General features: G+C 37.6%; 1 protein-coding gene across 1 annotated transcript in view; it reads right to left on the bottom strand.

Annotated features, from left to right (window-relative positions):
- Nucleotides 1-26,518, bottom strand: part of TDRD9 (tudor domain containing 9) — an 89,914-nt gene that overhangs the window by 10,675 nt on the left and 52,721 nt on the right. Inside the window, exons 10-27 of the mRNA XM_074825260.1 lie at nucleotides 24,407-24,461; nucleotides 24,168-24,252; nucleotides 23,435-23,492; nucleotides 22,705-22,809; nucleotides 20,113-20,210; nucleotides 19,596-19,727; nucleotides 18,736-18,895; nucleotides 18,589-18,652; nucleotides 18,042-18,105; nucleotides 14,213-14,257; nucleotides 13,207-13,260; nucleotides 10,979-11,095; nucleotides 9,889-9,996; nucleotides 6,692-6,792; nucleotides 5,780-5,953; nucleotides 4,391-4,502; nucleotides 2,952-3,164; nucleotides 1,028-1,117 (exon numbers count right to left, since the gene is read on the bottom strand). Of these exons, the coding sequence (XP_074681361.1) occupies nucleotides 1,028-1,117; nucleotides 2,952-3,164; nucleotides 4,391-4,502; nucleotides 5,780-5,953; nucleotides 6,692-6,792; nucleotides 9,889-9,996; nucleotides 10,979-11,095; nucleotides 13,207-13,260; nucleotides 14,213-14,257; nucleotides 18,042-18,105; nucleotides 18,589-18,652; nucleotides 18,736-18,895; nucleotides 19,596-19,727; nucleotides 20,113-20,210; nucleotides 22,705-22,809; nucleotides 23,435-23,492; nucleotides 24,168-24,252; nucleotides 24,407-24,461 (1,835 nt within the window). The remainder of the gene's footprint in view (nucleotides 1-1,027; nucleotides 1,118-2,951; nucleotides 3,165-4,390; nucleotides 4,503-5,779; nucleotides 5,954-6,691; nucleotides 6,793-9,888; nucleotides 9,997-10,978; nucleotides 11,096-13,206; nucleotides 13,261-14,212; nucleotides 14,258-18,041; nucleotides 18,106-18,588; nucleotides 18,653-18,735; nucleotides 18,896-19,595; nucleotides 19,728-20,112; nucleotides 20,211-22,704; nucleotides 22,810-23,434; nucleotides 23,493-24,167; nucleotides 24,253-24,406; nucleotides 24,462-26,518) is intronic.

Below are 26,518 nucleotides of genomic sequence, written 5' to 3'. Positions count from 1 at the left end.
CTAGCTATAAAGTCCCTCAGATTTGTGTTACACATCATTTCATTATCAAAAGTTCTGTCTGAAAAGATCCAAGTCAAGTCAGTAGTTCAAAGAATAGCAAAAGCAGCTCAAAGCAAAACCAGAGACCTCTAGCTTTGTGAAATTTAAATCGGGTATCTCCTATGTATTTGTCCTGTAACAAATAGCAGAACTGGAGCTTTGACGCAGCAAAAATACTCTGTGCAGTAACTACACAAGATACGTGCCACTGCAGACTTGTGCCTTGCAGACAAGAGATCCTTTGCTGCCGCTGATCTGTAGTAGGAGCAGCTAGATTTAAGCAAAGAACAATGGATTAACCTAGTCACTGATAGTTTCTCCTTTTGGACTGTTTTCTAGGCTGTATAAACCTCTGTCATTTGATCAGAGGTTCTGCACATTGAAGCAGAGCTGATCTACTACTGCTCAGCCTATTACTTCTGAGTTTTGCATATAAACAGGCAATAGAGGAACCAGAACAACATTCTCCTCCTAGTGAGAAGTTCTGTTTCTCACAGAACTGATGGACAGCAAGAAACTGATAACCAAAAGCAACGAGCCACAAGAGGCAGCTGTTAGAGCTATTTCCTCTCTCCCTCCCCTGGGGGAGACAGATCCCACTATGTTGTCCCCACAGAAACAGAATTAGTTCAAACATTCAGTTAAAGAAAAATGAATACAAAAAAATGTTTTTTACATCCAGTCAGGCAGCAAGTTCAGGCTTTTTTTTTTTTTTTTCCTCTAGCAAAAACAAAAGGCTGGATAAGATTTCCCTACAATTAAATACAACGCAATTCAGTTACAAACAAGAATTACTGCTCTGTGCATACACATCTGTGGAAAACATTTACCCACCTATTAGTGGAGGTGATTTGTACGTACTCCCATTAGCAAAATACATGTTACTTCATTATTATTATGAAAAGCATTATGATTTGAAGTACACTTCTGTTTGCCAGACCAGACATGAAAATATCTATTAAGCAGAAGCAAATAGCATCACCCCTACCTGGAAAGGAAGCTCTTGAAGACAGCTTGGAATCTCTTTTAATTTCTCTAAAGGCACTTTTGATCTATTGCCATAATCCACAAAAAAGACCTAGAAAAAGGATCAAGAGCATCTGCAGAGATTCCACAACATTAGAAGTGCTATTTTAGCGGCAAGGAAAGCAACAACCTAAGTTTAATAATTACAGTACAACACAATCTTATCAAGTGAAATGGAAGCAAATTCAGAGTCTGGAAAACAGGCAAATGAAGTCCTGTCAAAAACAACAGGTCAAATTTTATCATGTCTATTATTTAATCCCTTGTCTTAAAACATCCACTGGTAACACAAATAATCTGCTATATCTAAAAAAGATAAATTTCTCCAAAAGGCTCTAATTCTCTCCCCACAATTAAATCTGTATAACCTTACTTCTTAACAGTGATACTACCTAGTAACTGCTTTTAGACAAGCAAATGTTAACATGCATTCAGTGACTGTTTATAAATGCAAAAGAGAAAGCAATGAGATTAGCACTGTAATTCACTAGTTTTCCATGACTTTAAACAGATGACAATGCTCAGTATTAACCCAATAGAGGTGACACCCAGCTATGTCCAAAAAAAAAAAAAAAAAAAAAAAAAATCAAGAAAGACAAAAGAGGAGGGGACTGTGCAAAGGCCAGTCTTAACAAAAGTTTAAAAAAATCTGTCCTTAACTACTGAAAAGTAGTGGCTTGAAAAATGAATACCAGTCTTGAACTGTGGCACTAACTTCCATTACTGATCCTGGCACAAAAAAGCCAAAATGTTCTGATGAATTGGCTGATGATAGAGAACTCAGCAACATAAACATCGATAAAAAAAAAAAAAAAACAACCAAACACAACCAAAAAACACCCAACCCAAAACAACACAAACAAAAAAATCACATTGAATGGACCTGAGAACTTCACAGGAATGGGGAAAACCAAATGGCATGAAGTAAAAGCTCATATCCTTTGGAATTTTTAACAATTTCTGCTCCATTATTATTTATAAATTCTACTTAGTTGGAAATTACCAAGAAGACAGAACTGAGTATAAAATGACAAGAGGTGGCCCATGCAAAAAAGCTATGAAAAGGCAAATGTGGCATGTGCCACATGAAGTATTTTTGAATGCAGAGGAGAAACACTGTGTTGGAAGAGGAATAGTAGTAGTATCATTGAATAAGCAAAGGCAGAACTGTAAATATAGGAGCATGCATAATTCTGCTTCAGAACACAGAGGCCAAAGCAAAATAGAGGAGTGAGATGGAGACTAGGTGAACACAGAGTCAATGCAGTATGTGAGATGAGAAAGCATGCAGCTTACTTCAATTAGCAAAACAAAGTCCAGGAAGAAGAAGATAGACAAGAAACTGGAGGGAAGGAGAAAGAGGAGGAAAAGAAGAAAACCTGTGTAAACCAGGGGAAGAAACACGGGCAGAAGAACAAGCTTAGACGAACTGGCCATGAATGACTGAAAACTGGCAACACAGTGGGGGCAAGAAACTTACTTTTCAAACGGATCTCAATGTATCTATGAAGAGGAAGTGATGGGGCTGCTGCCAGCAATGCAGCACTAGACTCTGATCTAGGCATTTCTTACCATGTTTTCAAAGTTACTGGAGGTTTTAGTCTTTATTTTGCTTCGCTCTCCTTCAGCATACAAGACACTTTACTGTATCAACAATAGACTCAATTTGATACTAAAATATTCCTGTGTTCTGGAAAAAAACTAGTTCTCATCTATTCTGGCAACATTCTATTCAGGTTTTATTTCAGTTCTACAGGTTTCTTTACTGGAATATTTGTAAGTATCATGAACATAGAGCTTTGTAAAAAAAAAAAAAAAGCACAGCTCCAAGATTATTAACCCAATTATACCTTACCAATTCAATATGACATAACGTATTACTGTACCTCAGCAAAATCTCCACAAACATACAGAATACGAGCTCTACCGTATCCTCTGCCTTCCAGGCGAGTGAGTGGTGCCAGACAAACCAACCCTGGACATGGAGACACTAGCAAATCCACCAGGTTGTAGTGGTAAATTTCAGCAGCTAGAGCCTGGAGTGCAGTCCTATTTTTTTCTTCTATCCTGTAACCCCAGAAGTGTCCAACTTCTACTATCTGAAAGCATAAAAATTAGACAATATCATATTTCATATTATTCTTCTACATCAAAAATAAAACACATCTGAGCAATATACATGAAATGACTTCTACTGACACTGAAATGTTCTCATACTGCCATAATGCAGTGAAGCATTTCTCTCTCATAATTAGATGTTATTTTAAAGTGTTGATTTGCTGTGCAACTGCAATACACTTTCCATCTAAATAGACCCTGATATAAGCATTACTAAAATACAGAAAATTAAGAAAAGACTGCTTCCATTTTTCTAAACCAAATCAACATACAGAAAATATAAAGTATACAGTTGATTAGACTGATACATACAGATATGGTGCACTTTTCTTATTAGTGAAAGAATACCAGTTAGCTACATCGCAAATCGGCATTGTTACTGTTATGATTAGCCATCCTCTAGGAAACTGAAAAGAACACACCACTATTTAAATCAAATTGAATAAGATAAGTCATGTTTTCAAATGGCTTACTGAACTCATATAGCATTTCTGACCTTATATCAAATGCTTGTGATAAAAAAAGAATCTTTATTTCCAACACATATGATCATTAAAACTCATGTATTAAACAGAAGTAGCACAGATAGCTAAGTGACTGAAATGTGTCTGATCAAAAACATGAACATTTTTGATCCAAGAGACTTAGCTGAATTAAATGAAGCAAATATTCTTTTCTGCACTTGGAAAACACGTTACTATCAAGAGCTGTTTCAATACTTCAGCCTATAATTTCCACCAGCTCAGTGGTTTGGGTATTTTTTTATTATTATTTTTAATTCAGCACCATATATATATATATATTGCTTGCTATTAAGCAATTTGATGAGATGATAGTTAACACATGATAAAAAACTCTCAGCTTCAGAGTTCAGAAATATTTATATATACACAGTAAATAGCTCAAATACAATGCTCATTTCTATAGCGTACACAAGCGTTTTACCCCTCCCATTAGTCCTGTTCACATTTATGCCTACTTCCAGCTAACATTTACTGCCAGAGAATCCCACAATTTTTGTCAAGTGCAAATACTGTTTAACTAAGAACTACTAAAATTTAGACCAATAATATTCTCTATCTCTCTTATGGATACCTCTGTGCTAAAAATATTATTTTCATTTAAGCTTGTCAGATATTAATCTCTGCAAAGTTATGTAGGTACCAATTATTAGATACGACTTACTTCAGATGTAGAACATTCCTACCTCTGTTATCTTGATGGACAGAAGATGATTTGGGATCATCTTTGACTGTTGTGAAGTACCAAATGAGATTTCCACAGGCTCCACTGTCTGGTTCTGACAGTCCACATTTACTCTGAAAAGTTTATGTGATAAAGATGCTAAATACTTCTCTCTCAAGCAAAAACTCAAGAGTTCAATTTTTTTGCTTTCATTTGCTTCCCAAGGTGTCCCTAGGGCACATTTATGTACTCAATGACTTTTATTTAGAAACATATGAATTCATTTAGAAAGTAAAATGACCATGCAGAACCAAAATACTACAGAGAAACTGTTTGAATTCCATTATGACCAAACACAGGAAGATACATATCAAGACACAACTGTGCCATCAATTTATTAGAAATTCAAATAATTAAGGTTAAATAGTGAGGCTTTTTGCTATGGCATGCCTTCTGAACTTATTTTTTAAAAATAAATTGAGTACGCTACAGCACAAAGATAAATTCAGCACATTTTTTTTTAAAATATGTAATATTTCTTTTACTTGACAAAAGTTAAGAACTTTAATATTAGTCTGTCAGCCTAGGAGACTTCTTTCTTGAGTCCCTCAAGAATTAATTTTCACAAAGATTTTTAAGTGCTGTTATGGGCAGTGAAACTGCTAAAATGTTTTATTAAAAACTAAGTACAATCAATTGGAAGTGAAGTATTCACCTGCACCTCAACCTTTCCAGTTCATTCCTGCCCTCCTATTTTAGATTTCTTATTTTAAAATATTAAAATGGCTGCAGACCAATCAGGAGCTAGGCAGATTACCCTTTCAGAAAGTTGCTGGTATGACCTGAAGGTGGGAATCACAGACAGCATATAGTAACAATGAAACCCACATGCCAGATCTTTCTAGCAAAAGCAGGGTCAGACCAAAGAGGCTCACTACATTGGTTTCCTCATCAGTACTTTCTATTATGCCTTCCCACCTTATGTTGTTACATTTCCCCCCAGTTTCTGTTGTTATACTCATCCTCTCTCCCTTCCTTTTATGTTCCCAAATGCCACTCCTTATTTATTTTGGTTCTAGCAATCCCCAGATTGTCTCTAGCATGAACAGAAATTAGTGTATGCATCCACATTTCCATATGCCAAAGGCAAATGCACTAGAACCTTAAAGAAGAAAAAAAGACAGTAAATATATATACTTAAACAGTATAACACCTTTAACTATAAAGAAACACTGAAGACAATCATGTTATTTCTAGTCCTGCAAAAACATACTGCTTACACAAAGCTTACACATCTATTTTTTGAACGTAACATGTCTTCCTCGGTGACACTTCTAAGGAGATACCCATTGAGACCAGCAAACTTCATTTCACTTCAAAGAAATCTATTTTCCATACGCAATACAATTACCTTAGAGATTTCACACTTGCAACTCTCACATCTTGCAATTGCCTTTCGATATCATCCGGATAATGAATGTTCAGTTCAAGAGGAATTTTCAGCTGTGACATCTTGACTGACAGGTACACTGCAGGAAGAATCTTAAAGCCCTCCATTGGGTTACGGAAGAACTCCACAAAAGCCCTGTACAAAAATCCCCACCAAATAAAACTGCAATAAATACTTGATGAGGAATCAAAACCCAACAAAAACCCCACAAAAGCCATGATTTCTTCTCCCTGTCTTTTATCTTAGCAGGCCAGTAAACAGTAAAAAGCAAATTCATCATAGGCTTTGCCTACTGCTCTTATGCAACTTAAAACTTCCAATTATTGTGATGGTTATAAGAAAACTTTCTAACATTCTCACAAGCACATACCAAATTTACTGAGCATATTTAATACAAATAGAAAGGATGTAAAAATAAATATGAATAATAAAAGAATTAAAGATTGGAAAAGGCATAAAAGGGCTACATGAATTCAACTTTGGGCAGTTGTAGTCCAAAGTTAGCCAGACGATTAGCTAAACCAGCCAGTCACATGCATTTTGTGCAAAGTCACACTAGCTAAATTCAGTATACAAGTTAGAAATAAATACAGATCGTTGCAGTTAAGGTCCACTGTTAAGACAACAGAAGAGACAAAACAGAGGGCAGTCTCTAACTCAGCTAGTTTATCTAATGTTATTCCAACCAATGTGTATCAAACTTCAGAACCACTTTTCTTACTCTGGACAAGACATTAAAAATAAATTGCTGATTCCAAAGAGATGAGAAGAAAAACTCATTTTGTCAGTGCACCATTGACAAAGAAATTGATTACTAGATTCGTGACTGAGAACATGAGAAAGTCAGGATACTTAGAAGTATTTTATACTTACTTTGATCCATCATAGGCAATAGATTTTACCTGCCCACACTGTCTAAACAGTGACTGCAACTGTTTATGGTATAGATATCCATAGGGAGGAATATTCTTCAGCTGTTAAGAGAAAGAAGTTAAATTTTGATACATTCAGTTATTTAAATGTATTAAGTTCACCTAAATAGTTAGCTTCCTCCTTCATTTGAGCTGCAAGTGATATACAATCTAAACCTCAACAAATTCCAAAACCACTATATACACTGTATTAAATTCAGAAATCTCAGAAGACAGTAAAATCAGAGTTTTGCTGCTAATGCTGCCCTGCTGCCTTAAACCAGTACATAATATTCTCTTTCTCTTAACTATAAATAAAGTAGCTTCATTTATAATTATATATATTTCTTCGATAATTTTTCCCAGAAGCTGTCTATCACCCCTCTTTTTGCTTGTAACACAAAAGCAATGGATTGCTCCCCTGCCCACCACTGGGAACCAGGCAGTGTGCACAGCCTGGAAAACAGGAGGAGCCACGTCCTGGCAGAACTACCCTGTACTGAATTACTGAGGTATGGTGGGACAGCTCGCACAACTGGCAACCACTTATGGATGGATACATGCTTCTTAGGGCATGACAGACAAAGACCAACCTCCTGGTCTTCCCCGTGTGGATAAGTAGCTCAAATGTGAGGTGCTCTTACATGGAGCAGACAATGGGACAACCCAGCTCTTGTGGGTCAGGGTAAGAGAAGAGGTCAGTAAGGATAGCACTGAGGTAGGAATTTGTAACAGAGCATCAGTCAGGATGAAGCAGATTATCTTTAGACAACTTGCAGAGGTCTCACAGACCCTGCATCTTGGAGGGAGGTAATAAGCTCCCTGATAAACTGCTAGGAGGGCAGCTTACCTTCTCAGGTAAGCTCCTACATTTCTGAAAGGTGTTGAAAGTAAATTCTTAACACAAGTCATGAGCCAAACTGGGTTCTTCTGGATCTATTAGCAAACAATGTAGAACTTGTTATGGAAGTGATAATCAACAGCACCCTGGGCCAGAGCAACCAGAAACAGGGGAGCTCAAGATTCTGAGAAGAATGAGGAAGACAAGTAGCAGAATACACATCCTGAAGTCTACAACAGCACAGTTTGATTTATTCAGGGAACTGGTAAGTGGGATCCCATGGGAAGTTGCAGACTCTCTATCCTCAGACCTTTCTCCAAACCTAAGTGGATGAAGACCTAAGCAACATGGTTTGAATTCACTCTTAATCCTGCTTTTGACCATATCACCAGACTAGATGACTTCATGAGGTCTCTTCCAATTTGAATTACTAAACGATTTTGTTATTCTTCTTGGATTTTAATTCTAAACCCACTACAAATTGATGAAGTTACTGGAGTTTACAACACCTTTTCAAAGGCATTGTTAAGAATAACACTCCAGTTAAATATATTGGATTGTATAATGTTAAGTATAGTGGTTTCTATAGATGGTATATAGTTAAGTATAACGGATTATGACTTTAACATGTCTGACCAAGCTAAAAGCCAAGACATCATGCATTTCACAAATTCCGAGCTAAACTAGTTTGAAAATTAACTCTACAAAGCAAGAGAATAGCTTTCTCCTACTTTTAACACCTGACTCACTCAGGAGGCAGATGAGATCCAACATAAGAAAAGGGCATATGCAGTCAAAAGCAAAGCAAGTCTCCAGCAGCATTAATTTACATCAGTTTAAGGCTGTAGTTTCACAACTATTAATATGCTAGTGTAGCCAGATATCCATTTCTCTACCTCTTCTTACTCAATCATCTCTCACAGGAGATCTTGCTTTAATACAGAATCACAGAACTCCTAACTAGCAAGTTCAAACTTCTGGACTTTGAACTATTTTTCAGGAGCTACACAACTGTCTATTTTCTCTTTGGTTGTTACAGTCTTAGACAGGAAAGAACAGATTATTTTCAGAAAATCTTAATATGCCTTGAAGTTACAGTATTAAGATCTGGTCAAAAACATGGTCTAAGTCAGATTGCAGAAACTGCCTCAAGGCAAGATGATTTAGAGAGACCAGAGAGTGGGAGGAATAATTGCCTTTTATATCTTTGGCAGATACCATTAGGAACATCATACGGCTATAAAGAAGAGTCTCTCAAATTGAGAGCTTGAGGAACTTGCAGCACTCGTGCCCAAGAAGGTCATTTACACTAATTAAGACACAGCAGCTACTTCTTCCTTCTTCAAGATAACAAGCAGTTGATAAATGAGCAGATCAAGAGTTACATACGTTAAAAGTAAATAGCTCCTTAAATCTAACAGTTTAACCTTAACCAATGTTGCTGTGGCAAGACTAATCTTGTCTTTATTCCGTAAGATTGAGTCTGGTCTGATATTTTGCTTCCATATCCTTAAATAGTATGTTAAAAAATACAAAAACATACATAAATGTGTTTGTGCACACGTATTGCCATGCCAGCATCTCCTTCAGTGTATGACTAGCTTCTCAGGTAAGCAGTAAAACATGATAAAATTGCTTGTCAGTGAGCTTTTCTGAGTTTCTCTCCTACCTCCTCATCTATTTTCTGTTGTGCCAACACAAGTCTATTCTTTGAGGCTCACTTTGTAGGTTTGTTTTCTTTAAGCACAGGTCATGGCTATTTTTACAGTTTACCTAGTTCAGATACACCAAACATCTTCCTAGTTTAGATTTTGTACCATTTTGCAAGATCAACATAGCCATTTCAAACTTGCACTTATTCGATCAGATAAAAAAATATTTCTAAAAGAAGATAAAAAGCAAAGGCCAATACCTGAGTAACCTTAGAGCAACAAGCATGTACACCATGCATTATCAAGTAAGAGATTACAAAAAAGTAACATTAAAGTTGCAACAAGACATCTCATAAATACTCATTAAAAAGTACCCTTGATATTTTTGAAATCTTTTATTAGTTTTATGAAAGTTGTTTGCCTGTGCAAGACTAAGAATCAAATGCATAGAGGCAGCTCTCATTCTTCTAAAACTGCCCACCCACACAGTGTTTATTATATTGGAAGAAAAGGAGATGAGAGAGAAGACAATTTACCAAGTGAGGATCAGAGTAGATAATTATTTGTGTCCTTGCCCAGGACAGAACAAAACTTGCAAATACCACCCAAACACTACATATTTTTACTACCTGATTCTTTATTAAGCCATTCACCTTCTTAACATACCATTACAGTGGTTTTTGGATCCTTGCCAGCAAGGTGTCTCACAGCAATTTCTTCATCATATTTTCCAAAAGTAAAGTAGTTTGGATAGAAAGCACCAGCTATTACAACCTGAAATCAAGAAAATATTTTGTAAAACACAGCAGATTATATTCGGTTTCTTGAAAAGAGATACACTAGCAACATAGAGAGATACCGACAAATCTTCATGAAGATATTTTTCCTGTCTCTTTCCAGGAATTACTGTAATTGTGGACTAAAAATTAACTCAAGCAAATCCTTAAAAACATATTTTCATGAAAAGAGTTCAACTCCTGTAACAATTTTACAACATTTTAATATTTTTGTATGCAGACTTGCTCTATGAAAACTCTAATTATTAGCCCTGACTTCAAGAAGAGACTCAATTTTAAATAAATTCACATAAAATAGCTACATGAAAATTGTTCAGTTTTCATGTTACACCTTACAGTACTTAACTATTCAGCTTTGAAAAGTTCACTGCTTACACAGTTAAACCAGCTGCCACTGAAATGATAAATAGGTCTGTGAAAATAAGATCACTACTCATCAGTCCAAATAAAACAAGAAATTTAACTGGAAGTTTGATAAAGTTACAATAGCTGAAAGACACCTAATTTCCTGCCCCTCCGCCTCCAGTAACTAACCAAGACAGTGGTGGTCCAAATAGAGCACTCAAAACAAGTGAAAACATCATTTTCAGACTGTTAGTTCTTAGCCTTCCAACACAGACCATCCTTCTTTAGAGTATTTTTATGACTTTAACAAAGATTAGTCTAGATACGCAGTTTAATTCATCTCAGTATGACATTGTTTTATTTCAATGAACTGTCAGAAGTGAAGGGACAAGTCCAAGGACCAACGTAGTGTGAATTCTGAACCATTAAAAGTAACATTAGTTATCCTTCTAAGTTGTCAAAAATAATTACTTTTTTTTTCACCTGCAATCTCAAAATCTACAGAGAATTTTGAAACACAGGTGTAATACTAGTTCATCAGTACTAGTATATGAAAACTCAGTTACAAATTTTGTAAGAAGTGACTCGCCCCTGAAGAGTCAATAAAGCATTACCTGCAAAATGAAGCGTTGTTTGTACACACATTCTTGATCCTTAGCAGATGGTTCAGTTTCAACATACATGTTAAATGCGCTGACTCGCTTTTTCAGGTCGTAATATAACTCTGCTACCTGAAATCGGAACGCTAAGTTACATATTAAACAGATCAAAACCGTCCACAAATTAAAATAAAATCTGTTAGTGAAAGTCTAAATAAGTGGGCAAACTCTTTCGTTTTTAGGTGACTAGTATGCATTTCACCTGACATACTGCTAGCATCTCTACTTCAGAAAATTATTTCAGTACTGACTCAAGCAGTTTTCCTGACATCTCTTTATAAAGCAGAATTTTGTAGTCACAAAGCATATTATGCATGTATGATACAAAACAAAATTAGAAGAACAACTGAAATAACCTTTTCCAAGACGATATACTGGTTCTCCATTTAAGTCATTTTGGGTTTGTATCTTAAAAGGTAAAAAACATGCTAACAACAACCTGGACTTCTGCATCTAACTGCAGCAGTGACCAACACGCTGCACACTCAGTTCAGCAGACAACAGTGACGACTTTCAGTGAGATCAAAATTATGCCCTACAGCAGAACATGCTCTGTTCAAGCTTTCATTCCTAAGCATTTCTGAGAAGCTTCCATAGGCAGCCACTGGTCCTCCAGTCACACAGTGGATCCCTTCATTGTCCCAACTAATTGTGAAGCAAATGAAGGAAAGCACATTCTGCTCAACTGCTTCATATCCACATTTTCCTTTCTGCAGCTGGCGTACTAAAACTCCTGTTATTTCCCTCATAGGACAACTACCGTAATCAGAAACCAGTCTGTGTGGCTGCCTCAGTTCAGCAACTCTACTTCCACACAAGGAACTATAAAATTAGCATCTGAAAGTGCGACAAATAAAAAACCCCCAGATCTTCTTAGTAAGTGTTAGTGTAGATATCCAGTCTAAACTCCTTAACTATTATGTCATGCACAACTTCTTGCACTATCTGAAACTGGACCAAGAGAACACCCTAGGAGGTTATCACGTAAGACTGATCCTTCAGGTCTTCAGTTTTACACAGTTTGTCTTTTTCTCATCTTTTTTTCCTTGATATCAGATATACAAGCTAAGAAACTATTGGCGTTTCTTATTCAGATGGTTGCTTACTATGAAAAGCTTTTTTTTTTTTTTTGTCCCTGTGCTTTTTGAACACAGGCCCTACATGGCTCATGCCAAAGGTATGACCGGCTGGAATAACAGCCAAGGCCATACTCTGCCAGACACAGTTATTCAGGAGTGTTACTTATTTCCCCTCTCAACATATCATATTAGGCTTGAAGCCCTTTGTGACGCAGTGTTCATTAGTTGCTGCAGTAATGTTAGCAACAGAGCCCCACAGATTTTAAAGTCCAGTCCTCATTATATAACTGTATTTGCTTAAAATTATCCTAGCTATAAGACAAAAGTGAAGTAACAACAGACAGCAGTCACGTGACAACCAGTGTAGTTGAGGGACCTACAGAATTACCAAATAATACTGGAGGTCTCTTAAAAAATCTCAAAAATATGTTAAAAAGGTAGTAATTTAACACCACTTTGTTCATCCTAACAAAAGGAAAATTCCTTTCCTCTAAAAGCTAGATGTCTGACTGTTTCCAACCCCCACTTCTGAGGTAAGATAACACTGGCTGTGCTACTCCTACAGGCCCCCCCCAAGAGACATCTCTTCATAGTGGCAACTGTGGCATAACAAGCTACTCAAAGAGTACCCCCCCTTCCCAGGCATGGGTACTTGACTTTATTAACATGTAAATGATTATCTGATAACTCCATTCTTCACAAGAATGCACACCTGGCTTTGCTAACATTAGAATGATTTTCCTGGCTTCTTTCCTTTATTTGAAACTCTATATAAATGAAGTCTCTGCAACCACTTGAGAGATGAGAGGAGCAGAGGGAGAAATGCTGTCCAAATGTTTGCTCACTATGACCACAGGTAATAAAGCTTCTGTCTGATCAGTCTTAAACTGTACTTGGGAGTCCCGACACTCTTCAACAACTTTAAATAGAACCATCTCTCCTGCCCCAAAGAAACAAAACCTAAAAGTTAATTTTTAAAAAATAAAACATACATCTATGTATATATTGATAGATACATAATAGTACAGTAGGCTTATCCAAGATCTTAATATTTGTAGAAAATAAAGTTAAGGCTTATAAAAATGATTACCCATTTCATCTTACCTCCCTGATCCTCCTGATATGAATACAATTTGATTGACCCCATGCAAGCTCTTCCTGGAAAAGCAAGCAAAAAATGTAAAGACAAAAATTGTTAGAAGCTAGTTTCTTCTATTGCTAGTAAGCCTTCTCTCATTCTTCTGTGTAGTCACAAATAACAGTTATACAGAGCAATGGAAGAATTTGATCTCATTTAACAGCTTTCTTTGCAGCCATATCAATGGAGTATCACAACATGTATGAAAATATAGGACAATTATATATATGACTAATAAGCTATACTTCAGTTACCACCAGTGCAGCTGTGGGTCATCTAGATTTTTCATATAAGCCCACAAGTCCAACTCCTCTGTGTTGCTAGTACAGAATCCACCTTAAGACGGATGCTTCTTCCAAAAAAACAGAACTTCTTTATCTGGATGCATAACTTTGTCAGACAGATTCTGGCCATCTTGGCTACTCATTATAACTCAGTGTACGTTACACACTGGTGTTCATAAATTAGCATACTATGCTCTGAAAGAAGCAGAGAAATATTATACACACATAAAGAAGGCTGAAGGCAGTTATGTGTATTCTACTGTGTTTTTGTGATTGATGCACATAAAGACCTTACATCTTTCAGGGATTTTTTTGGCAGGGATGGGGTGGGGGGGGAGGGAGGGAGATTTGCATGTTTCTTTTAAAAAAATTTTTAAAAGATACCTTTGCATATTAAAAACATTTCTTTCCATTACAGCTCAATTTCCCTTCTCAGCTTGGATTTCAAACCCTCTGGCCACTGTTGATCCATCTGTGAGAGGGACTGCATAAGGTATTGCCTTCAAATACTCAGCACTGGATTCAAAGGCTCATGTTCTCTCAAAGCCTATGCTTCTGTTTACTTATGAAAAATCGTAACTATTGTAAAGAAGGATTGCTAGCAAAAATTCCTTACTAAGAATATAAAATACTCCAGCACTGAAGTCACCAACCTTGAATAGAAAAGAAATAATAAAGTTTAACTAACCTTGGGATGTCTCAGCTTCCCTCTTTGTCTGCAGGCCCGCCATGCCTAAGAAAGAACTGGTGCAGTATTCAGGCTTAAACTATAGTGCTTTAGTAATAATTATTACAAATATTAATGCGTCATTTAAAACTCAAATATTAATGCGTCATTTAAAACTATGAAGTTTTTTCATACCTATACTTGAAGGTAACTTTTAACACCAGTTTAAAAATCAGATATGCCCTTGGGCTAACAGAGACTACAACTATTTAAGCACAAAAGAGTATAAGGAAATCTGAATCACAGTAATTTAGGTTGGAGGATATTTCTTCAGATCAGATGTTCCGGCATCCCACACAGCAGGGCCAACTTAGGTAAGGTTTTTGAGGATCTTGTCTATAAAACCCTGAGTAGCCTTGACTGACCTCATGGCTGAGCCTGCTCTGAGCAGGAGACTACACTACAGTCCTCCTGAAGCCTTTTCCAACCTTAACTATTTAATGATTCTAGTCTAATATGATGCTTGCCTGGTTGGTTCCTAAGCAGACATAAATACTTCTCACTCCTATGAATAGTCTTACTCTATTTTGTTGAGAGTGGACAAGAACTCTGAGTCTTCCTTTGCTCAAATATGAGCACACAAAATGGTGCGACTGCAAAAGGTAGTTCTAAGAATGCGTAATTGGAGGGGTGAAAGTGTGGCAGGGTTATAAATGTACCACGGCAAGTGAAAGAACAAGAATTGCTATAGGAAGAAAAATGCAAAGCATCTGACACTGTCCCACACAACATCCTTGTCTCTAAAATGAAGAGACATGGATTTGATGGATGGACCACTGAGTGGATAAGGAGCTGGCTGGATGGTCACACTCAAAGAGCTGCAGTCAAAGACTTGACATCCAAGTGGAGAGCAGTGACGAGTAGTGTTCCTCAGGGGTCAGTGCTGGGACTGGCACTGTTTAACATCTTTCTTGGAGATGCAGACAGCGAGATCGAGTGCATCCTCAGCAAGTTTGCCAACGTCACCAAGATGTGTGGTGAAGTCGACACGCTGAAGGGAAGGGATGTGCCATCCAGAGGGACCTGGACAGGCTGGAGAGGTGGGCCCATGCAAACCTCATGAACTTCAACAAGGCCAAGTGCAAGGTCCTGCACATGGGTCGGGGCAATCCCAAGCACAATACAGGCTGGGTGATGAGTGGATTGAGAGCAGCCCTCAGGAGAAGGACTTGGGATGCACGGAAAACTGGCTATGAGCCAGCAATGTGCGCTCACAGCCTAGAAAGCCAACCACATCCTGGGCTGCATCAAGAGAATCGTGACCAGCAGGTCGAGGGAGGTGATTCTCCCCCTCCACTCTGCCCTCATGAGACCCCACCTGGAGTACTGTGTCCAGCTCTGGGGCCTCCAGCATAAGAAACACATAGACCTGATCGAGCAGGTCCAGAGGAGGCCACGAGGATCATCAGGGGGCTGGAGCACCTCCCTTATGAGGACAGCCTGAGAGAGTTGGGGTTGTTCAGCCTAGAAAAGAGAAGGCTCACCTTATAGGGGCTTTCCAGTACTTAAAGGGGACTACAGGAAAGGTAGGGAGGGACTCTTTATCAGGGAGTGCAGTCATAGGACGAGGGGTAATGGTTTTAAACTGAAAGAGTGGAGATTTAGATTAAAGGAAGAAATTCTTTACTGTGAGGATGGTGAGGCACTGAAACAGGTTACCCAGAGAGGTTGTAGCTGCCCCCTCCCTAGAAGTGTTCAAGGCCAGGTTGGACGGGACTTTGAGCAACCTGGTCTAGTGGAAGGTTCTCATGGCGCGGGGGTTGGAACTGGATGATCTTTAAGGTCCCTTCCAACCCAAACCATTCTACGGTATGATTCTAATGATATAACTATTCTGCCTTCAAGTCAGCTTAGAGGTTATGGCATGCAATGCCACATCTATAGACTGTAAAGGAGTTAAGAATTACTGGATGAACTATAATTACATACACTGCCTCAAACCCGTCATCAGCTCCTGCAAACAAATGGGAAACACAGCATTTAGGTCACTGAATTTCTGCACATAGCTTAGAGATTCCAGATCATTCCAGCACATTCCAAAAACAGACTGAGCATGTTATGTTCCAAGACCATGAAGGAGGAAGTCCTGATTTGTGTCAAGAGAGGTACAATAGCCACCTGATAATACAGCAACACAGAACAGGCTATCCACACAGTTTTCTGAGAGAAGGAGGACTGAGTATTAAAGCACACACAAACATTCATAAGTAAATAGAACAACTTAGATCCTTTGATTTGCTGTTGTAATAAAGCAGGCTACTTTCAGAACCTTTCTTTTCTCCTTGCTTTGGCACAAAAGTAAGTGAACTGACTGATTCAGATACAGTTCTGATGTAGATGCATCCCAGAAAACAGGGGTAGAAAATAAATTAACATACCCAGAATATTAATGAAAATAATCTCATTATTAGGCAGCAAATCTATGGCAGATGCCTGCAGAATCCATTTCTTCTAGTTTGACAGCAAGTCATCTCATAATACAATTTTCCAGCTTACTGTAGACACTGACTGTTAGCACAGTTGAATAGCCAGACTGCGTTTCCCTACCTTGACTGAGGCTATCTGATGTATTGATTTTAAATAATGCTTTTGACATCCACCACTTCCATATCCAGGCCTTATATAATATGTCAGAAAAATAAACTCTACTTATTTGACATTATTTTTTCTTTTAAAAACTCTTTTTAAAATCATACCACTTAAACCAGGCTGATTAGCCTTTACTTCCCTGGATTCTCCTCTTTCTACTACCAAAGCTTTTGATCTTTTGTAATTCACTGAAACCTTTTCATAAGCAAGAGCTTAAAGACGTGCTAATGATTCGCAGAACTTCAGCCTACCCTGGAAGAAATCTAATCTGAACCAGGGAGTTTAAAACCAAGTTATTTCTCTTATTTCTTTTCTGATACTCAGTCATTCAAACCATCAAGCTTTCACATCACTCACACAGAGATACTGCACAGGAAGCTCTATCTGAATGCTTGTGTTTATCCTCCAGGTCAACATACCGGTTTATAGAAATACCACCTTCAGATTAACAGCACAGGAAGGAAATACAGTACTCAACAGGATAAAGGGAATTCAGATTAGATGATGCTTGAGCCTCAGGATCAGTGGGTACGTGTGGCATATGTGCCCACGTGTGCTTCATGAAACTCTTGACACCAGAGTACAGAAAAACAAGTTAGCTTTCACCAAAGTGAAAAAAGGCCAACATACGCAAAATGGAATAAATTATATCAGCAGCTGAAGATTTGGGAGTCTCCATAAAATTATAGATGGCCTGACATCTTCTGTAATGTAAAACCGTGGATTTTGAACAGTAAGGTCCTCTAGCAGAAACCTTTCCTGTGCTGTACCAGCTCCTCTTGCAACTGCAGGGCTCAACCTCTGTCCATGGTACCGCGCTACTGAACAGCCAAGCGTACCCCAAAATCCCGTTTGGACAGAATAAAATATTATAAAGTCAAAGCTATGATGTCTGAAGAAAGGGATACCAAACTCATTCTGTACTAGAATTTACCAGTCCAGAGTGCCCTCAGTTAAAAGGAAGCTACCAATATCACCTATCTCTGGCATTTTATTTTTGGTTATTACAATAGAGACAACTGGAACTAGTAGTGTTATACAGCAGGACACAGCCTTCAAAAAGTATCACCAAGTAGTTAGGAGCAATGTGAAGTTTTTAACAACTTCAAGCACAAAATGCTGCACTGTTCCTACAAAAGTGAGAAGCTCAGACTTCTGGTTTATCTTCCAGTGAAATCTGATAGACCCAAGAGAGACTTACCTTAAATGCATTCACAAGTGCAATACAGTCACTCTTACTATTCTCAGAAAAAAACAGTTTGTTCCTGGCAATATAAACAAAAAGAATTACAAACAATTTTTTTTCCAAATATTGAATGTATTATGCAGCTCTGTTAACACCTTCCAGGACTTTACAATAAATGTATTGACCTTGTTTATTATTTGTTCTTATTCACATCTCCTCGCTGAAGGTAAACTGTGTAGGCAGGACAATAATAAAAAAAAAATCTTTTCTATTTTAAAAAAACAATTTAATAGACATGTTAATTGCCATATGTTCACATCAGAAAGGAAAAGCTGAAGAATCACATCTTGTACTTAGAAAAGGATGAATTAGCTCTGTGATACTAATTAGTTCATATCAAAATAGATGTCAGTACCTCAGCTGCCCTGGAAAAGCTTCTTTTTGCACTGCTTGGCACTTTGACAGAAAATTAGACTCATGACATGGAAAATTATATTTATTGGTCAACTTAGCCATCTGCCCCCAATGTAGTCAGGAAGTTGTAAAACATCTAGGGTAATACCTGTATCCATTGACATACTGTTTGAAAGGTACCGCAAAAAAATTCCGCAGAGAGAGTGCTGCAGCTACAACAAAAACAAATCAAAATGAAAACCTGCAAATCGTTTGTTTTTAGAGAAATGTTCTCACATGTTCTTCTTTCAGTTACCTATAATAAGGCATTCTTCTAAGCACCCGAAGACATGTCCAAGGACTATCAGTTTTCCAAGATGCAGATCCACTGGCAACTGTACCAGTACCCCTCCTAAGAAAGTCAGCTCACCATCATGTGGATCATCTCCTTGCACACAAGTTGTAAGTGCTCCCAGCTAGAAAAAATAAAATTTATTCACTTCTAAAAGTTGACAAAGTAAATATAAGACCAGTTTGTAAGAAAACAAGACGAGAAGCAAGCAGTTATCTTGAAGCAACACCATTTAGTATCAAAATTGTAATTAAATTGAAATTCATTTTAAAAGCCTAGTATTTTGAAATCAAAGTATACTACAGTATAATACATATACTGGACATACAGGCAAGCTACAAATGATATAAATATAATTTCTTATGCACCTTGGAAAAGAAGTTTAATGAAACATATGTTCTACCCCATATCAACTTTCAAACTGAAAAGCAAAATCACCAACTTCCTTGTACAGGTCAGAAGAGGATCTTCAGGCTGACATCTATACATTGTAAGGTGTGAGAGTGTGATTTTGCTACTTTATTTATAAACAATTGCACTTACAGAGTTCAAGTTCTCTTACTCGTTTTCTATTTTTTCTCACTACAGATGCTAGTTCACAAACAGTATGATTACTCTCTATTGAAATTATAATCCTGTTTTAACTGCAGAAATTATGCTGAAGAGGACAGTAACCAAACAAGAGTCAAATGTGAGAAAAGATTCTCCAGGCAGTTCCTATTTCAGGGTCCAATTAAGACTACTACAACCTTAAATACCAAGAAAAACACTTCTACAGTCCATTTTTATTACCTTGATTTTAACAACACTAGAAGAATGCCTACCTCTTTCAGGTCGAGTATGGTTCGTTCAATGTCACCTATACTGGGTGGAGAAAGAGCTGTTGCCAGCAAGGCTTTTGGTCCTCCCATATCAAGCTTTTTTATTTTTAAGACAGTAGTTCCCAATGGACAACGCTGAAGGGAAGACAATGTTATTGTTACTTTCACCCCATGGGAAGTGTGACGATGTATTTTATATGAAAAATAAGTTAATGTTTATAATTTGTTAATTAAAGCCAGCAATTAATTTTGTGTAGCTAAGGGTATTTTTCTTTTGAACAGATTGCTTATTTCTAATTCACATCCATTTTACTGCTATATGAGTCTCCTTCTATGAAGAAAGTTATGTGGAATGGTCTTTGTCAATTACTTATCAACTTGAATTCTATTCAGTCTTGCAGTTATTAGCAACTATTCAAATCGTACACTGTCTTCGGGAGAAGTAAAGCAAAACTACTTTTTATTGTCTCTATGACCACATGCATTAAAAAAAATTCTTAATGCTCTCCAAAAGTCTTACCAGTATCTCAGGTACTAAGTTCTCTGGAATAAAGTCTGTCCAGAAGTTCTTGTGTACAAGCCTATAACAATACCCTTTGGAAACACGTCCAGCACGACCTTCACATAAAAGAACAAATCACCAATTTATAAACTGCTCAAGATTCAGGCTGTTAAAAACCCATCCATCTACAAGTCTTCTGGGCAGCTCAGCAGCATGTGACAGCTGATGCTGCAGGCTGACCAGTATTTTGCTCTCTTGCAGCAGACAGGCCCAGTGGAGACACTGTCTCTATCCTTTCTACGTAAGGATCAGATTAAATCATTTTACTTTCATAGCAGCAGTAACTAAAGAGTTACTTAAGTATTTCACTCAAATACCTTTCACATAAGTGCCCTCAAATCAGCATTCACCTTTCTCAGCTGAAAAGACATGACAAATCCTGTGCTAAAATGCACTTCCTCAAACCAGAAAAAGACAAGTCCTACCAATCTAAATTTAATATAGACAAATATGTCAATGCAAGTTTTAGCATACCCCCAAACTGAAGATTCTATATGCAGGGTAAATATGCTTTGCGTTTGTATTTCTTTACACAATGAGTATACTCAGATTTCCTATTTGACTCTATAGCTAACAAAAATCTTCTATATAAATAACTTTTAAGATACCATGACAAACAGCAAAACCATCTTTATGATCTACTCTTCATAGAAAACTGATTCAGAAAGTCTTTCTCAAATCTAAACACCAATCACTTGTCCAAACTAAAAGGTACTCTACTCAGTGGGAATACTCCACTGGAGAATTGGGCCATATTTTTAAGTCATGTGTATAACAAGTCCAAGTCTGCTATACAAAATGCTGCTTTCACTGGTTGTATATTGGCTGCTTGTCATAACCTACACTAACCCAAAACCAAATGGAAATAAATCTGTGTATTGGGTTTCCATGGCAAGGTTCTGGTAGCAGGGGAGCTACAGGGTGGCTTCTGTGAGAAGCTGCTAGAAGCTTCCCCCATGTCCGATAAAGCCAATGCCAGCCGGCTCCACATGGACCCACCACTGGCCAAGGCCAAACCCATCAGCAATGGTGGTGGCACCTCTGGGATAACATATTTAACAAGGGGAAAAAACATCTCTGCAATTGCAGCTGGAGAGAGGAGTGAGAATACACGAGACACAGCTCTGCAGACACCAAGGTCAGTGAAGGAGGGGGAGGAGGTGCTCCAGGTGCCAAAGCAGAGATTCCCCTGCAGCCCATGGTGCAGCCCATGGTGAGGCAGCTGTGCCCTGCAGCCCGTGGAGGTTCATGGTGGAGCAGATCTCCACCTGCAGCCTGTGGAGGACCCCACACTGGATCAAGTGGATGTGCCCGAAGGAAGCTGTGACCCCGTGGGAAGGCCACGCTGGAGCAGGCTCCTGGCAGGACCTGTGGCCCCATGAGGGACCCACGCTGGAGCAGTCTGTTCCTGAAGGGCTGCACCCCAGGAAAGGGACCCACGCTGGGGCAGTGCATGGAGAACTGTCTCCTGTGCGAGGGACCCATGCTGGAGCAGGGGAAGAGTGTGAGGAGGAAGGAGCGGCAGAGACAATATGTGATGAACTTGACTGCAACCTCCATTCCCCATCCCTCTGTGCCACTTGGGGGAAGGAGGTAGAGAAATCAGGAGTGGAACTAAGCCTGGGAATAAGGGAAGGGTGGGGGGAAGGTGTTTTAAGATTTGGTTTTATTTCTCATTACCTTACTCCAATTTGATTGGTAATAAATTAATTTCCCCAAGTCAAGTCTGTTTTCCCCTTGATGATAAGTGCTGAGTGATCTCCCTCTCCTTATCTCAATGCATGAGCCTTTTGCCATCATTTTTCTACCCCTGTCCAGTTGAGGACAGGGGAGTAATAGAGTGGTTTGGCAGGCACCTGGTGCCCAGCCAAGGTCAACCCACCACAAGCTGTAATTGTGAAGTCCTCATAATATTTAAAAATGGGGATATTTTTGTATCTGAAGATGTCACTGTTATTAACTTATTTAGTATTCTTTTTGATTGAAGCAAAAAGATTTGGTATTTAAGAGTACTGTCTTACTAGAAGAGCTGATATGAAATCTTATTTAACCTTGTACTACAAACACTGGTCTACACTAGAGACACTGCTGTGGGTATTTCAACTGACTTAAGAGTGACAAATAGACATGAAAGTTTCCTTTACTGCTGAAACTTGCAAGTAGTCAATAAATACCTAGCAGGACCTATCTCCCCTTTTTAAAAATGACCCATGATAAAAAAATTACTATTAAATAACAAAGAATCCTCCTAAGTTTTATGGTCCATGAATTCTAATACTTTTCACAGAATTTGTTTCAGTACAGCTGCAGTGGGCCTATTTCAATACAAGACAAAATATTCCTCTGGAAAAATACTTGAGCAAAATAAAACATTCAGGTATAGTTGTTTAATCCCATTTTACTATCCTGACACGGTAAGGAATTATCTTTTTGTATAAAGTACTCATGGCAGAAATTATCCGTGCTTTTTACTGTTAATAAAATGCAACGTAGAATTCTCCATGAAGATTAGCTTCTAAAATTCCTTTCCATTACCTATTGTGATCTTACCTTTTCTTTGATTACAGTTTGCTTTAGATGCCCAGCAAAGTCTCAAACTTTGGTAATTAGTTTCCTTATCACAAACCAAAGTTCTAGTTAAGCAGAAATCTATCACTGTAATTAAGAAAAAAAAATAAATCTAGTATTATTACGGAACAATTTATCCTCATGGCAGTGGAAAAAATACTGGTTGATTTTGTGTTTTCAGAAAAGTTTCAAATTATTTCAAAATCAGTAAGGACAACACTAGATTTATAAAACCACCAGACCCAGGATACTCTGAATACTAACAGAACTGCAAATAGATTTTAACATAAATATAATAAAGTTAGTGCAGATGACAAGCATAAAAATGCCATCATTTCTGCATTTACATATTCTATATCAGAATTTGTTTAATCTGATGCAATTATTTCAAAATACAGTCAGAATGTGAGTAAAAAGCTTAAGGTACTTATGACATGAGATCTGATTCTGCTTGTTACTGCATTTAAAATTATTTTTTTCCCCCTCCAGTAAAGATTAAAACCAACACCCCACTCAGTAGCTCTACTATTTGGTTCACATATTCAGATTTAAAACTGTTCTCTGTTGTGAAAGAACGAATTCAACAGCTGACAAAATTAAACAACAGCAGTGCTTTGTAAAATGGTGACATTGTGGAGATTTAGGCTAGCACAAGTATGGAACAACATTACAAATACAGTGTATACACAATTACAAGATTTAGATGACTTACCATACTTAACATCAGGAATTGTTACAGAGCTCTCAGCTATGTTTGTAGCTAGAATAATCTGAGTTTTGAAGCAAAAAATGAGCAACAAATGCATAAAGTTACATTAATGTTTCTACATGAAAAGACCAACTTGCTATGAAGAAATATAAATGTAATGACAACATAGTTTTTCTGCTCTGCATATTAAAAAAGCAATACAACTTGTATTTTCTTGTCCTAAAATCAGAAAGGCATAATAAGGTAGTATAGCATGTGACAATATAGAGGAAGAATGGAAATATTTCCTTATGCCTTGGTCATAACAAAACATCACACCATTAGCAGTGATCCAGAAAACCAAGACACTAGCCAAAATGTGCCGTACAAAGTAGGCAAGACACATCCATACTGGGGGACTACTTTGCTATGCAATGCCACCAGCAGCATACTACTGTCATGCAGGTGCAAAAATCAACATGCACAAACTATTCTGAAGGATAAAACCAGCATCACACAACAATTTAAGGATAACCTCCTATTATTGCACTTCTCTTGAGGTCTAAACACCAGTTAAAGCAACAGCTTGGTAAGAAAGGCAATCAGTTTACACCTTGAAAAAACAAAACTGCTTTGCCCTCACACAATGGTTGTGAGTTGGCACAGCTAATATTAATTTATATACTTTTATTATTTGCTATTATTACTCTAGCAAAAGGTTTCACACACTTAAAAGTAATGATTCAACAATATTTACTTTTCTGTAGCCAGGAACTGTAGCCAAAAATATACCACTTTGTTCTTCTAATGTCACATGTGAGTGAAGTAGGTACACTTGCCACCTAAAGAAAATATATTAGTGAAATACATACTGATGCAACAGTATAAAAATTAATTACACCTCTGTGCTAGATCATACTGTGTACTTAGAACTCATACAGCTGATGGATTCATGTTCAAGTTTAACTGAAAGGAAACAAATGTGGTCTAACTTACCTTTTGTGAAATATATTTGAGAGACATGAATGCATGTAGTTTATTTCACTCAAACCTAGGGAAAAGTAATCAAGAGTTTGTTTTCTATTTAGTGATCACTAACAATTGTAAAACCAATTCTTACACATCTACTTAAATTCTTAATTGACTTTCATTATTAACTCTTTTCACCACGTAATAAAACAGAAGAGTTAAACAGTAAATATAATAATGAGTCACTGAAACACTGTGAGTCAATTTTTCAAGAGTTATTTTGCATAATTTTACACTTACTACAGTGGCAATATCAGACATAAAGGCCATCTGCCAGTGTCCCATAATTTCCCCTGGTTTAGTTCCTTACAACTGACAATGCTCACCTCATGCTGAATGTCTGGTTTAGGATAAATTTGAGTATTTCAGCCAAAACAAGCTGTTTCCAAGAGCAGGGCCAAGAAAACAACAATTTTTTTAAAAAAATAAGTTATTTCTGCCTTAGCCATCTTACCTTTGGCAGTCTAGTGCCCATTCTCCAGGGCATGGATTTAACACGTGCCAGGGGAAATCTTATGACTAAAGGATTTTTGCTGTTTTTCTGAATACCTCCACAGGCATAAACCTCTCTGAGAAGCCTAGTTTACTTTTTTATTGAGATTTCAATTCCAAAAGACCCATTTTCAAAAATCTGTCCAACACTGGGCTTCCCCAGTTGAATATTAAAAATGAAATTGTTCTGTAAGTGCAGCACAGGATTGCTGCAATTTTCAGTGAGGCTAAATGCAGTTTGAGCACCTGGATATGAAAATTTGTGCACTCTTTAGATGACTGTTATTTGACTTCAGAAGTGAGAAGGAAGGAAGACAAATGCAAGTGGAGGAAGAGAGGTATTTTCAGGAAAGATAACAGACAGAATAACTTAGAACAAGAGGAAAGAAGGATAAGTAATGGGCTGGAAATCATGGCTGAGTTAAGTTGAGCAAGGAAAAAAGGCCAGAAAGCAAGAAAGTGGGGCAAGAACAGGATAAGAACTCAACAAGAAACCAACATGGTGATAATACAAGGTTGGCTGGGAAAAGAAACTGCAGAACATGGAGATTAATCAACTACTGGAGTCAGAAAGATTGAAACTGGAAAATGAGGGCAAGTGACTATAGGTAAGGGAGATAAAAGAAGTCAGGGCTGAGAGAACAGATGAGTTGGAGGAAGAAAAAAAAACAAACATGGTGGTGGTAGGGCAATTAGAGGGAAATTTAAAAGTCTGAGAGATGTCCTTTGTGTGAGGCTGATACAGAGGAAAGCAACATCATTAGAATCTAAAAAAGACAGTCAGGAAGCTTAATTTATGTCATAGCTCAAATGAAGTATGAATACTTGAGAATGCAAATACCTGGCCAAGTAACAAACTAATGACTAGTACAATAATGAAACAATTAACAAAGATCTAAGCAAAACACCTTCAGCACCCTAGGGAAAAACATGCAAACTGGGAAATATAAAACCAGTACCAGTTTTTAAGAATATTATAATATAGGAAAAAAAAAAAGTGTCTGTTCATGAACTAGAGCATGTAATTAAAGATACAGAGAAAATATAAGAACACCATGATAAGGTCTGTTAGGACACAGCCTGCCAGACCTACTTGATCCCAGGTACTGCTCCACTAGCTAGCTAGCTAATGCTTCCTCCTTGCCATACTGCCTAGTTACATATCCGAGTAAGACACCAATGCTTGAATCCAATTTATGTTTAAAAATAATTAAAAGAAGCTTGATCCACGATTGGTAGAAGCAGACCCTGCATAGCTAATAGTAATTATTAATCAGTCTAGTAATTACTGACTGGACACAGCAGGCAGTATCTGCTGCCCAGTTCTGGAAGAAACAAGAGTTGATCATGACACCTACAGAACAAAAGGCTACCACCAGGAGAGACAGATCTTGGAATGAAACAGTAACTAGTAAAAATATCTGTTTGGCAAACATTCCAAGACGATAAGGAGAGTTGGGCATGGAGAAGTGCAAAAAGTACAAAACAGACAAAAACATTGACACAAGTAGAACAGACAAAAGCTTAGGACACTAACAGCAGAACCCCTCTGAAAGAAAACCCTAAAGCTTTAAGCTATGCAATTCC

This window comes from Strix aluco, chromosome 4 (assembly GCF_031877795.1).
Source record: "Strix aluco isolate bStrAlu1 chromosome 4, bStrAlu1.hap1, whole genome shotgun sequence".
Classification (NCBI taxonomy): Eukaryota; Metazoa; Chordata; class Aves; order Strigiformes; family Strigidae; genus Strix; species Strix aluco.
The sequence above is the reverse complement of the archived record's forward strand: the minus strand, read 5'-3'. Positions and strand labels throughout refer to the sequence as shown.